Here is a 14,122-nt window from a genome sequence, read left to right as displayed (position 1 = left end):
GAGCATTTAATTGTTCTGCCTGTCACTGACATTGATACATGAACAAAGATATATTTGTATTTAATAAATACATTTTGGACAAATTACGTGAAATTGGATCATTTCCTTCAGCACCCCCGATGGTCCACGAGTGTGCTCACGGCAACCTCTTTGGGAATCGCTGTTTTATTTGGCGATTGTCAAACAGACCGACAGACACAACAGCAGACTGATCTAGGTCGTTAGTTAGGGGTCTAGGTAGATACATACATCTAGATAAAAAAATAAATATATGTATAAACGTATGCGAGACACACATCTTTTACCTTCCTGCAATGGCAGCAAGGTGATCGCTGTGCTCAAGCGTCCACTTCCCAAACTGACCAGGTGGGGGCGCTCCGCCTGGACTTTCAGGGACTTGCCAGTCTCAATCAGGTCTAAGGGAGTAGTACCCTGTCAAAGCAAGATTAATTGGAATGATTGATTGTAGAATTTTTCCCCACTTAAATATGCCATTAAAGTTAGGGAGACGCACGAGAACTGCAGTTCTTCAAGTCAGGGCACTAATGGAGCTAGCAGTAGCAGGTTGTCGACAATCTTTAATTCATTCCACATGAGGTTGATTTGGGTGGGAAATGGGATCACTTGGTCCCAGTTGCATCTTCCCTGAAGTGACAAATGACTCACCTGCAGGACTCGGTGTGCCTCTCGTCCACACGCCACTTGACCCCCGCCCCTGCGTTCCATGTCCGCTGAGCCGATGTCCGAATGATCTGACACCTGATGCTCCTGAAAGCAACGCGCCGATGCATGCGCATGGAAAGAGAGGAGTGGAAATAAATGGGAGAGCTGGGAATCCTGCCACTACAGTTGTACTACAATGGGAACGGTGCCTTCCATAGAGAGCCTCGTGCCCCAGTTCTAAGCCCACGTGACGCTGCCTATTATACTGGGGGATTGTTTCTCCAGAGCTTGTTGGGTAGAACGGTGGCACTGATTTACGCCTCAATCCAAACAAGATTCTTGATGATGGACATAGATTTGACAACACAGCTGGCATATTGCGCTTTTGCAATCCCAGACTTGCTTTGGAGCTGCTTCACACACACATTGCCCACCTAAGATGACTCACATAGATACAAACTGTCTGGGGACAGATGTTACAGATTACACCCGGCTGTCTGCACATCATGGTCACATCAGAAGAGAGGGGAAACAACCTTCGACAAGATCCAGACATGACTCAAACCGCCACATGTGGACACATAAACAGCCATGTTATTCCTCAAAATATTCTATTAATAACTGACAGCTGCATCTTTCACTCACACATTCTTCAAATTAACAATCGACACCAGCTGTTTAACTCTCGATCGAGCAATGAACGGGAAACGGTGAACATCTCACCTACAGTGCATCTGTCTGAGTCTACTGAGGGACCTTAAAAGAACGAACATGAAGACAACTATTGTAGTTTAAGTGGCAAACCCCAGTCATCATGCACTTACCCGCAACCCCTAACCGTTCCCCGCAGTTGCTTCCAGAAGTATTGGAATGACATCGGAGCAATTTGACAGGACACTAAGTACTTTTGTCTGTCCACAATGTCGTTAGGATTTTTTGTCCACTATTTCAACAGTTCCGAGGTGTCTTGATAACAAATCCGCGACATGCGTTCATGGAAATACCCCAAGGACCAAGAATCATTCATACTTTACACCCTCTATTTTGTCTTGGTGAAATTAGCCTGTTTTGAGGGTGAGGCCCTGTCTCATGGAAGTGAGTCACTGGTCACCCATCCCCATAGCCTGCTGGGCCAATGGCTGGTAAGGATTTCATGAGCTTGATGACTCAAAGCAGAGTTAAGTTTGGCTTCATGTTAAGCGCCCATGCAGAAAAAAAAAAAACGAGTGCAACCTGCCAAACACAGGCAAGCCCTCAGAAAGACAGCACGGATTGTATTTTCCTTTGTGGAGTCAGCGCTTTATGGCCAAGCCGCTGAATTACACTTTTCTATGCAATCCGTGAATGTGGGCACGCCATACAAAAACATCTCACCGCATCAACAACTTCACCAAACAATTTCATACCAGTTTTCTTCTAGCTAATGCTAATCTGTGCGTCCAGCAAAACTCAATGCAGCTCTGATTACCTTCTGACAATGTTTCTATACTATTTGTGTAAAAGGAATTAAAAAGTCAACTTTCACGTAAAGCTGAGTTACCTTGTGTATGAAATGCGCTATATAAATAAATTTGCTTTGCTTTGCCACAGAGTTAAACTGTGAAAACAGTGCTACATTGAAGGCATCATTCCAAACGAGACAAGCTAACATAAAACAACAACAAGGGAGACCGAGTGTCAGCTCGACCAATCGGTGACCAGCAGTTGTTTACGTCACCCATATGGAATCATCTTGGAGCGCTACGGACCTCAGCTGCCCTTGTACTAGAAATAACGCCTTGTGGTACCCGCTTTTTTTTTTTTTTTTTTTGCCAGTGGAAATGCTCAATAATGAGTACAGCCAAGTCGAGCAGAGAAGGTGCTATGCGGTGGGAAAGTGGCATCCCATTTGAAACTGTCATTCATTCATTCATCTTCCGTTCCACTTCTCCTCACGCGGGTCGCGGGCGTGCTGGGGCCTGTCCCGGCTATCTCCGGGCGGGAGGCGGGTAACACCCTGAACTGGTCGCCAGCCAATCGCAGGGCACATAAAAACAAACCACCATTCGCACTCATATTCACACCTACTGTCATACAAGTGTAAAAATAAGTTAACTCCTGAGGCCTGGCATGTCAGGGAAGAAAGCCGTTCGAACGCTGAAGTTTTCTACGATTTATAGGCTTGGAATTGTATTATTATTATTATTCGACCTTGGCAGTTCTCCGTCTTTGGGACAATAACAGTTTGCCTATTCGGAGTGACCAACATAGTGTTAGGTTGAATTGATGAGTAGTTATTCTCATACGCTTGTTTCCAATCCAACAAGAAGATTGTTAAGCTTTGACACACATTAGCGTCAGTGTGAATGACTGTCTTTATGAAATACATTTTCCAGTGATCTTGCAAGAGTCACCAAATGACCACATCAGCTTCATGGCCCAACATCACACGACCGATACATCAAACCAAATGTCCAAGCCGTTTGTTGCTCTATTCCGACATTAGTGACTGACGGAAACGTATTGAAAAGCCCCAAACCATCGACAGCTGGCCTTCTAAGTTTAGCCTGCGCTGGCTGAGACAACAGGGCGTTGTGTCTGCATCTGATGTCACTCCAGATGAGAATGCCGGGCGAAACCGCTTTACGTGACAATCCCGTCCAGTGTGTTGTTAGTCTGAGTGGACCCAGTGACACATAGAACAGAGCGTGCTCTGACACCGGAGCCTTCACGGCTCTCCCCCACTAGCTGTCAACGCTTGCGCCCCCATGCACGCCACGCAGTCACACCGCAGGAGAGTGCGGCCAGGGCCCGTCGATGTGTCTTGTCTGCGTGACTCACACATGCACACACATATGCGCCTCCCACAAGCCTCGCTCATTTCAACGAACACACCCAAAGCCGTGGAGGAGTTTTAAATGCGTGCAAATGCCGGGCCTTCCACGGCAACCTGTCATTATTGGGCCGGTTATGTCCTTCAGAGCGGCCATGAGCTTCTGAAAATAGGCACCACCGGCCGCACAGTCTGGGCTGTGACTTTTAAAGAGAAATCACATCTGCTTAGGGTGGCAAAACAAGGGAGAAATGAGAGGAAATATATGCTTTGAATTATGAATTATGGAGATCATGCAGAAGAATAGAAAAGCAAGTAGCTAAACATTCTGCAAGCAGTTTTCTGACCAACACTGATCCACATGCAACACGTACCATCTCACTACTCTCACAGAGTCCCCAAAAGAGTTATAAGTATCCATGAATTAGTGTGCAGCTCAGTATTGCATACAGCAGTGTTCATATTGTTGTTGATGTCTGGCCTAAAGCTGTTTTCGTTCTCCCACTGACTTCCTTGACTATTTTCCCTCCTCCCAGCCACTTCTGCTCCCCATCCTGGTGCAGAGTTACTTCTCTGACTCACCCTAATTTATTTATTTATCTATATATATATATATATATATATGTATTTTTTTTTTACTTCTCCTCCCTTTGACGACAGAAAATCCCACGTGAGAACATTCAAAGACCACCGCAGGTGATCAGAGGGGGCTCAAGCCAAATCCTTCGCATTGAATTGTTTGATGGTGAAGCAGGTGTCAACAGCTAAACATGATGAGAAGAGCATGTGCTGTCGGAGTAGATGGGGAGTGGGTGGGTAGTGGGGACTTCTGACTTCACGCCCCAGAGTTCGATGGAATAAAAAGTGGCGTTTTCCTCTCAAAATGATGAATTGATAATCCATGGTGACATAATTATGCATGATGGAATAGAGAAATCACCGGAAGGGAGCGAACATATGCTTTATGTTTCCAGGCATCCCCCAGGAAAGGACGGGCTCAAAGGCCAACACAGAGAGTGGAAGTGAGTGGGAGCAAGAGCGCACTATTGGTCCCTCTCGTCTTTTCCCATGGTCAGGGCCAGAGAGGAGATGGAGGAAATGAAACAGATGATGAGTCACTGAGGAAAACTACACCACCAAAAATCAGCGAAGAAGAAAGCAGACCAATTTTTCAAGAAAGTGAGCTTTCTAATTTGTCAGTTGCATTGTTGGCATATACTGTATGTAATAATATCAACACGTGCTTATTTACTACAAACAATAACGCGTATTGAAGCTGCACTTTATTTTTTCTTCAATTTGTTCTTTTGTACATGACTTCATTACGTTACTTTGTCATGTTTAGAGTTGAGCTTTTGTTCCATTTCGAATCCTTTTCTCAGCTCCGTGTGGTGAAGCTATGAAAGTGCTGCTGGGTGTAACCACTGTGTTTTCTACCGTGCATACTTTCAGTCTACTTCCATTCTATAGTATAAAACATTTTGAATCTGTATAGCACTACTTGCAAAGAAACGCTGCATTAAATAGTAAATACGATCTAAGTTAGCTAACATTACTTCAAATTAAAGGAGAAATGTTATTGCCAGAGCAAAACTAAAATCAATTGCTTCTCCTCAATATCATATCAAAGGACTATTTAATGTATACTGGTTCTAAACTGGTAGAGTCATTTTTGAATGATCAACACGCAAGGTATTAAACAGTGATAACTTTCAAAAACTTTCATTCTTGCATACGCTTTGAACTTTGAACTGGACTACTGTGCATACCAACTGGTTACAGTGGTTTCGGAGGTTTCTGAGGAACGATGTTTCCAGTGGGATATTAAAACTGCTGAACTTGTGTGACCTGCTGTCACAAAGTGCTCCTCACTGAGCAGGAGACCAGATGTGCACAGGCTGTCTGCATGGATGACCACAGAAAGGTGGAAGAAGACTGAGTGCACAAGACCAGATGGCGAAGGGCTTTTAGGACAGCAGCTGTGCACGACACTATCGGGGCGCTACAGACATAAACTTCATAGACGTGTACCAGTTTTTGATCACCTTTTACGGGTCTTCAAAACAAGAGTGGTCTTAGAGATTTTAAGCATTTTAGGACATACGGGTCAATATATCGCTATGAAGTACCTTTGGTGTACTCACCAGAATCACAAAAATGTTGCAAAATAATTAAACTCTGAGGTCTTATTAAAAGTGCCCAAACATTTGCACACACACAAATACAATGAAAAGTCTCTTAAAATGTGTTTCCTTCATTTTATACATTTCTTTGCAATGAATGCATGTGATTTTGGCATGTCCCAGACACTGCTAACTACAGTGTCTGGAATAAGTGGTGAAATGATACTAAATGGAAAAAAATTAATGAATAAATCCACATAGTTTTACTGTCCACAACCTGTTATTTGATAAAACAAGTCGTTTTCATCATGTGTATTCTATTTTTATAATCGTATTGAACATTTTGCATGTACAATTGCTGTCCACCCTGTCATGACGGGGTAGATGTTTTCAGTCACATTACAACCATCATTTTGTCTTTCTTCAACGGAGGATGAAACAGCGGATAGTTGGATGTTGTCAAGCTTGACGTGCCCACTATTTCATAGGGAAACATAAATTGATATATAAAAAATAATTTTTTTTAAAAACACTTTCAGAAATGTGAAATGTATTTGTTAAACACTACATAGCCCTAGTCCTAGCATAGTCCATAGCTTGCTAACTTAATCATGCTGCTAAAGGTCCTCATAAAATGATAACGTTAGCCAAAAATGTCTACCCTGTCAGCGAGCTCACATATTTTGCTGTTTGCATGTACATTGTTTATTTGCAGTTCATTTATTTTAAAAAAAATACAAGTGTGGGAGCTGGACTAATGTGCTAATCTCTAACAGCGTAATTATACAACGAATATGAGGTTCAATGGGAACTCTCCACTTTTTTGGAGTGAAATTGAAACGTCTCAAAGGCACCGTATGGTACTATCGACTTTTATCACACAGTACAGCAATGCAGTCAACCAGATCAAGAAAAATATCAAGTTAGTGAGGTCCACCATGCTAAGAGATTCAAATGTACATCTCCATTCACAAAATGTTCACAATACTTGAACAAATATATACTGTACTCACTCAGGCAAGTGTGCACCTCATAATCCCATTGGAGCAAATTCTTCATCCGTTGTAATTCCTCAACAGTACATTAGTGGATGCACAAACCCCAAAGGCAGCCTGAAGAGAATGCAAACTTATAACAAAAGCGTCCATTCATAGAGCTTCCAGCTCGTGATCTGACTCGCAGAAATTAGATGATTCCACCTGCCTGAAATGCACTTGAAGTTGTCAAAACACCTGCAAGATGGGGAAAAACTATATATCAATGAATGATAAAACAACGATGCATTAACTTTTCAGATATAAAAGGGTGAATGGGTCATAATTGGATGAAAACCATGAGTATAATGTCAAGCTGATACAATAGCCCTATTATCGCATCTCTCTCCCACATGCAAACTGCCATACTCCAACCAACAAATGTTTTTCAAATTCTCATTACCTTATCTGGCTGGAAGCATCGTCCTGGTGCCTGTGAAGCGATTTAGATGGAAGATGATGAACAAACAAGACGAGACAGCCGCTCAAATCCTTGCAAGTCTCTCCCTCATCCGGAGGAGGAAAATATGTTATGTTCCGCTCAGCACATCCACATGCATATTGCTGCCAGGCCCATCCCTCTTTCCAGCTCTCGCTCCCCTCACCTATCATTTATATGCTATTGTTAAATCCACCCCATGGTCTCCTTATGCGGATATGTGCTCAAAAGCTATTTGATCTCCAGATTCAATGACTTTTATCACATTTATTAGAACGTTTAACCTATTGGGACCTACATTGTGCGCAAGTTGCATGAGGCATGCGTGAAGCAGACACTCTCATGTAACAACCCAGACTTTTGCTTTGACACAGTTGAAAAGTGCACAGCTGGAAATTGCAGTCATCACAGCCAAAAGATATTTTGAAAATGTCCTCCCCCGACTGGAATTTGTAGCTTGGCAGTTTGTGCTCGTGGACACGTTGTCAAGGCTAGAGTAATTGGTTCAGTCTGTCCTGTGCTTAGTGCTAACTAATTCAGAGCGCGTGTCAGGCTGCTTTTGCTGCTAATAAAACAGAGATGTCAGAAATGTCTGCAATAGCTACACGCATTGGAAAAGACAGGGAACGTGGTATCTCTATTACACATGGTGATCAATCACAGCTATTACTCTATCCTGCTGTCCCATGACATAGCTTGTTTCCACATGGATCCTGTTCGTACGTGCTCCGCTCAAATGCGTATTTAGGGAATTAATCAAGTGGAAGCTGTCACCCTTTGACACATTTTGGATACCGTCAGTAAGAAGAAGTCAAATAATGTCCTTCCCTCACAGTATCATTGTAGTCGAGCAATACTTTGTAGGCGGGCCCCGACATACTGCTCCAACCCCTTAAAAGAGACATACAGTACAGTAATTAACAGTATCTAATAAGCGAATGATTCCCAACGACGGTGCCACAACCCACGGCACATTAAAGTGCCGTAGGAAATGATCCAATATCACAAACGTAATTATACTTAATTGACTACAAATACTGTAATGTGAGAGGCAAAACAATCAAATGCTCTTCGCTAGACGGAAAAAGGTACAAATCGTCTGTGTATTCTGCTGCCAGTAATAGAACAGAAAAAAGTCATGGCTTTCTGTGAGTATATCAGCTTTGTGTACTCTATACTGTTTGTAACATTTTTGTTTTGTCGTGTGGCGGGATTTTTTTTCTGGGTACTCCGGCTTCCTCCCTCATTCCAAAACCATGCTTCTTAGGTTAATGGAAGACTCTGAATTGTCCTGTGAATGTGTGTGTGACTGGTTGTTTTTCTATGTGTGCCCTGTGATTGACTGGCAACTCGTTCATGGTTCGCCCCACCTCTCACCCAAAGTCAACTGGGATAGGCTCCAGCTCTAATGAGGAAATGGAGTATAGAAAATGGGAGGATGGTGTGGCCTGACAGTTTTCAAAGGTACAAGGTGTGTCAGAAAGGTTCCAGGATTGGTGTCACAAAAGATACATTTCATATCCAAACTACAAGTTTTCCCCTTCCGCGTAATCCACCTGGATCTTGATGTCGTCCACATCTTCAAAACGGCTTCCCTTGATCGCCCCTGAAGGTTTGAAGAGGGAAAAAAGAAAATCCAAAATCACACAGCGCCTGATCAGGTGAGTAACGTTGCTCCAGCACAGCCATGTTCGTCTCAATCGGGAACTGTCGGGTGCTTGGGGCATGGTTAGCAGGCACGTTGCGATGGTAAAGTAGTCACGAGTTGTCTTGCCACAACTCTTGCGTCTTCTCACGCACGGAACTAAATGCCAGAGGATCTCTTTGTAAACATGCTGGTAGACCATGTAGCCCACTCGTAGCTTCTAGCTTGTGTCTTTTTGTGACAGCCGTCCTGAAACTTTGATTGATTTACACACCTCGTAAAATTTGGTCGTTGGCTCAGCAAATGTGAGGAAACACTGCAACACACTGCTCTTTTTCTTTTGTCGTTGATAGAAATGTGTTATGTTTCATCATTCACTGAGATGTACATTTGACATTGTGGAAATTAAAGGACCGATCTAATCCTGTGAAAAATGGCACATATTCCCTAGTTCTGGACTTAAAATGATGAAATAGACTAGTAGTCATTTTAGGCTCGTTTTATGATGACATATGTGATTTTTCAGCCCGCCCACGTTTAGGTCGAAACCTGCAAGATAAGACACATAAGCCTGCTGATGATGTCAGCGACAGAAGCTGAGCACATTTCCTGATAGTAGTAAGAGTTCTTGGTTGCCTCACAAATCGATACTACTGGTCTGTCCGCACTTCTGTCATTTTTTTACACACTATTGACTAATTTAAAGTGGTAAATAAAGTGGTCAAAATAGCTCGAGAACACATCTATAAATGCTCTTCCATCCATCCATTTTCTGAGCCGCTTCTCCTCACGAGGGTCGCGGGCGTGCTGGAGCCTATCCCAGCTTTCATCGGGCAGGAGGCGGGGTACACCCTGTACTGGTTGCCAGCCAATCGCAGTATAAATGCTCTTGAATGCTCAAAATGTCTGAGAAGTATTGTAAAACTATTTGCCTGTGCTGCAGAAGCCGTGTGGCATAATTGTCACCTACAGTATATTGAAAGTATGAATGTTTTTTGAAGACAATAACAAGTGAAAGCAGTGAGGTTAGATACATTTGAGTAGGCTTGTTTTGTTCAAACCGATCGCTGTAATGTTTCTTTGCAGAAGGAAGCCACATGAGCCATATGGAGGTAAGTGCGTGCAGATTTATTTCCGCCTAATACATGGGTTCAGTCAGCTCTATGCATTTTCTAAAACCTTGGAAAAAGATGTTGGAAAGATGACATAACACAGGCGTTTGCGCTTGTGAAGAATGAAAAAAAAAAGATTTTTTTGGGGGGGTGTCGGCGTGACAGCGGACGACAGGCGTTGATGTGCACAGCTGGGCGCCATTTTCATACCATTTCAATCAATGACAGCGTAAGTGTTTTTTTTAGCATATTAAATTAGCGATTGAACATCATTTTGGGTGCTGTTGTGTTGATGTGTGTGCAACGGTATATGATAGCAATATAAAGTACAATACCAATTTGAACAAAGCGATGTTTAGTAAGTCAAGCAAGATGCTGTTTTTTTCATGAAAATTGTCATTTTAGAGGTGCAACAATTCCGCCCGACAGCGATGATATATAAAATATCAGTAAATACTGACACTTTAAATTATAGGACATTCCTTTGTCCACAGTCTATGGGGCAAAAAAAGTCTCCAGTTCTGTCGATGATGTCACACCAACGCATACCGGCACATACATTTTGGTGATTAAAAGGGGCGTTCCAGGGCAGTTATTTACCGATTGCTCCAAAACAGATTGATTTTTATTTGAAGTGATTGCCAATTTCATTTTCTTGAGCAAAGAAAATACAAAAAGAGAACTTGTCAGTGAAATATAGGCCATCCGGACGCAATAGGTCCTTTGTTTACTAGCATTTGTTCTTATTTAAAAGGAATAAACTAACCAATTGTTAAATGCAAAAATATTATAAAATTTGAGGAGGGGGGGGGGATGCTGAAGTAAGGCAACAAGTATTACAGGATTTTTGATAATCTAACTAAATCGGATTACATAATTTGCCCACTCCTGCTCAAAGGGAACACAACAATCGCCGTCTAATTTACTCTACGACTACATCTAGTGGAAAAGTGTGCATACTACACACCACCGAACACTTTTTATTTAACAAGGAAATAAGACATTTCTAATAAATAATTGTTTAATGTTGAACAAAGGTTTTATGGAATTGTGCAAACAAAATGTTTGATACTGCATTCAACAGTCTTGCACTGAGTGTACAAATACTTTACCATTATTTGCGGACGTTGTCATGTTTATGCACTGAACAAAAATATAATTCTTTGGTTATGCAAACTGATTGTTGCAGCGGCTGATCTCGAGACGATCTTGGAGGTGAACATGCTGGATGTGGAGGTCCTGGTGTGGTTACACGTGGTCTGCAGTTGTGAGGCCAGTCGGATGTGCTACCAAATTGTCTGAAACGCCTTTGGAGACGGCTTATGGTAGAGAAATGAACATTCAATTCATGGGTAACAGCTCTGGTGGACATTCCTGCAGTCAGCAGGCCAATTGCACGCTCAGAACTTGCGACATCTGTGGCATTGTGCTGCGTGATAAAACTGCACATTTCAGAGTGGAATTTTAGATCTTGGATTCCAGCTCACAAAAAATGAGAGCAAAAACAAGTGTTGCGTTTATATTTTTGGTCAGTATATTTCACACCGTTATTGATGTACAGTATATGTATTCAGGGCCATACTATAATCAATGATATGCTTGCTTCAACATTTATATTCCTGAAAAAGGAGATTTAGAAAGGTTACTGAAATACAACTATATGTATAGACTATACATTACAGTGGCGGTCCTGGACCGAATGGCATCCTGGGCATCTGAACGGAGCGTTTTGGGCGCTCCCCAGCAAACCACTGAACAGCATCCTCGGTTCCCTCAAACATCTGGAGCACAGCGCCTGAAAATGTTGGAAAACAAATGTCATCCATCTTTATTGTATTCAGCTTCAACATATTCACGAGTCACTGAAAGCCCGTGCCCCTCCTTTGAGACTGGTCGGGGGCGCTCCGGTTGGGCTGGGGGCCTCCCCGGGTCCACCACTTGTCGGTTGCATCGCCTTGCTCACATAATGTACTGCCCTTTTCCGTCCTCTCTCATCTTCTCTTGATTAGTTATTGCATGTTTGCGTGCAATTTAACAAGTTGAGTTATCACTGATTAAATTTGTGAGTAAATTGAGATGAGATCCGTATTTCAGTATTCATACATTTTGTGATATTTTTATTTGGTGGTGTGCCGTGAGATTTTTCCTAATATAAAATGGGTGACTTTGTTCAATAAAAGGTTGAGGTTGCGAAACTGGTTTAGATCTCAATAGTAGAAGAAATGAGTTTCCAAACTTGTCTTGCTTGATGGAGCTTTGAATTTTCAAGCGGCATTTGGCCCTTCTTTCCCTTGCTCTTCGTGTTAAAGCAGCTCAGTAGCGAATTGGTAAACCGTATTAAACAAAGGTTACAACATCAAGAGCTCAATTTCTAAGAGAGAATACTATAAAGCAGCAGCATTTGCCAATGTGACTTACCATCAGGAAAAGGGGAGGAGCTACTGAAGTTCAACCGGAAACATCCGTCCATCCATTTTCTGAGCCGCTTCTCCTCACAAGGGTCGCGGGCGTGCTGCAGCCTAGGGAGCGGGGTACACCCTGAACTGGTTGCCAGCCAATCGCAGGGCACATACAAACTAACCACCACTCGCACTCCCATTCACACCTACGGGCAATTTAGAGTTGTCAATTAACCTACCACGCATGTTTTTGGGATGTGGGAGGGACACAGGCTGGGCCGGGAATTGAACCCAGGTCCTCAGAACTGTGAGGGAGACGCTCTAACCAGTCCGTCACCGTGCCGCCACAGGAAACATAATTCAGAAAAACTCAAAACAATCATTAACTTGTAAAACTAAAAATTGGAAATAAAAGTGGTTAAAGAATTGAAAAAAACAGTCTGTGTTGAGTATGGTAATCATGGTTTCAGAAACGTCCACAATGCTTTTTGTCTCCAGTTCAAATTGTAGGGTCACATAAATTAGTCTGAACTGCCATTTCTTTTCTTTTTTTATATATTGTATTTAGCACATTTTCATTCCACGCTATAAAGCCTGACTGTAAATTATCTTAAGTTAAACATCTTATATGCATCAATTTCCCACTTTAAGAGCAATGCATCGTCCTTGTTTAAAAAAAATAAAAAATAAATAGCGCACCCACACCACAAACCTAATGGCCTAGTGCTTGTGAATGCACTCTTTGTGTGTTGCGGTAAGATCAATCATCTCATTGAAGCGAAAAAGCATTCATTTTGTCTTCAAATACGGTGTAGTCTACAAGGGAGAAAACGTAGCTAGCTTGACGGTACGGGTGAGCACAGGCCTATTTTTTTTTTTTTTTTTTTCCCCCGAAGACGTTAACGACCTACAACCCTCGAGTTGGGGCGAAATGTGCTTCTTGTGTCATTTTAGGTGGTTTTGAGTTGAAGTAACCTCGCTTAAACGGGCTAACTCATTCGTCAGTTCCCCGTCGTACGCTACGCTAATTGCGGAACAAGCGCGTAATTGCAGCAGCCTACTCACGACAGGCACCTTTATACAAAGCAGTTTATTCACAAAGAAAAGTGACGAAACAAAACATTTGCTCTTTCAATGCAGCGTGGGTGGCCCTTAAAAGGGCCGTTGCGATGAAAATTACTAGCCATGTGGCTAATACTCTTGAGACTGGGAGGAAGCCTTCTTTCCCCCCTTGCCGGAGCTCGGAGTAGACTGTCCGGTCTTCTTGGGCAGCAGGACGGCCTGGATGTTGGGCAGGACGCCGCCCTGGGCGATTGTGACGCCGCCGAGAAGTTTGTTGAGCTCCTCGTCGTTGCGCACAGCCAGCTGCAGGTGGCGAGGGATGATGCGAGTCTTCTTGTTGTCCCGGGCGGCGTTTCCGGCCAACTCGAGGATCTCAGCCGTGAGATATTCCAGCACGGCGGCTAGGTACACCGGCGCTCCGGCGCCCACACGCTCGGCATAGTTACCTTTGCGGAGAAGCCGGTGGACTCGCCCGACCGGGAACTGGAGACCTGCGCGGGAGCTGCGGGTCTTAGCCTTGGCACGGGCCTTGCCGGTTTTTCCTCTTCCAGACATATTCAGCTAGTACGCCGACACGTACGAATGTCGCGTTGTACTGCTGAAACGTGCTCCTCTACACGGATATAAAACGCCGGTGTTGTCACGCCCATTTACGTGATTGGCTTCTATGACGACACTGTGCATCGTGTGGTTGGCTTGTTAGCGTCAAAGAAAAAAGGGAGTCAGCAGCGATTGGTCACTTGTATATGATTTCCGACCAATCACAGAAAGAAGAAAGGCGATTGGCTCTTGTGTTCCCCCTACGTCGCTAGAGGACTCTGTAGCCAATGGCG

The 14,122-nt window shown here is 43.3% G+C and overlaps 2 protein-coding genes and 1 long non-coding RNA gene across 4 annotated transcripts in view; all 3 read right to left on the bottom strand.

Moving 5' to 3' along the window:
- Window positions 1-3,867, bottom strand: part of phldb1a (pleckstrin homology-like domain, family B, member 1a) — a 32,516-nt gene extending 28,649 nt beyond the window's left edge. For both annotated transcript variants that reach the window (XM_061751620.1, XM_061751621.1), the window contains exons 1-3: window positions 3,850-3,867; window positions 667-768; window positions 306-432 (exon numbers count right to left, since the gene is read on the bottom strand). In XM_061751620.1, the coding sequence (XP_061607604.1) occupies window positions 306-432; window positions 667-768; window positions 3,850-3,852 (232 nt within the window). In that variant the 5' untranslated portion in view covers window positions 3,853-3,867. The remainder of the gene's footprint in view (window positions 1-305; window positions 433-666; window positions 769-3,849) is intronic.
- A 1,370-nt stretch (window positions 3,868-5,237) lies between these two features.
- On the bottom strand, window positions 5,238-7,939 carry LOC133467129 (uncharacterized). Its single transcript, XR_009785144.1, has 3 exons — window positions 7,036-7,939; window positions 6,612-6,830; window positions 5,238-6,075 (listed from the first exon to the last, which is right to left on the bottom strand). It is a non-coding gene; the product is annotated as an uncharacterized LOC133467129 (long non-coding RNA).
- A 5,359-nt stretch (window positions 7,940-13,298) lies between these two features.
- On the bottom strand, window positions 13,299-13,938 carry LOC133467611 (histone H2AX). Its single transcript, XM_061752664.1, has one exon. The coding sequence runs from the start codon at window positions 13,842-13,844 to the stop codon at window positions 13,419-13,421; it is 426 nt and encodes a 141-aa protein (XP_061608648.1). The 5' UTR covers window positions 13,845-13,938; the 3' UTR covers window positions 13,299-13,418.
- Window positions 13,939-14,122: the final 184 nt, after the last annotated feature.

This window comes from Phyllopteryx taeniolatus, chromosome 17, assembly GCF_024500385.1.
Source record: "Phyllopteryx taeniolatus isolate TA_2022b chromosome 17, UOR_Ptae_1.2, whole genome shotgun sequence".
Taxonomy (NCBI): domain Eukaryota; kingdom Metazoa; phylum Chordata; class Actinopteri; order Syngnathiformes; family Syngnathidae; genus Phyllopteryx; species Phyllopteryx taeniolatus.
The sequence above is the reverse complement of the archived record's forward strand: the minus strand, read 5'-3'. Positions and strand labels throughout refer to the sequence as shown.

Bases quoted from the DNA above. Each gene is read 5' to 3' on its own strand.
- LOC133467611 (XM_061752664.1), bottom strand. From the start codon at position 13,844: ATGTCTGGAAGAGGAAAAACCGGCAAGGCCCGTGCCAAGGCTAAGACC.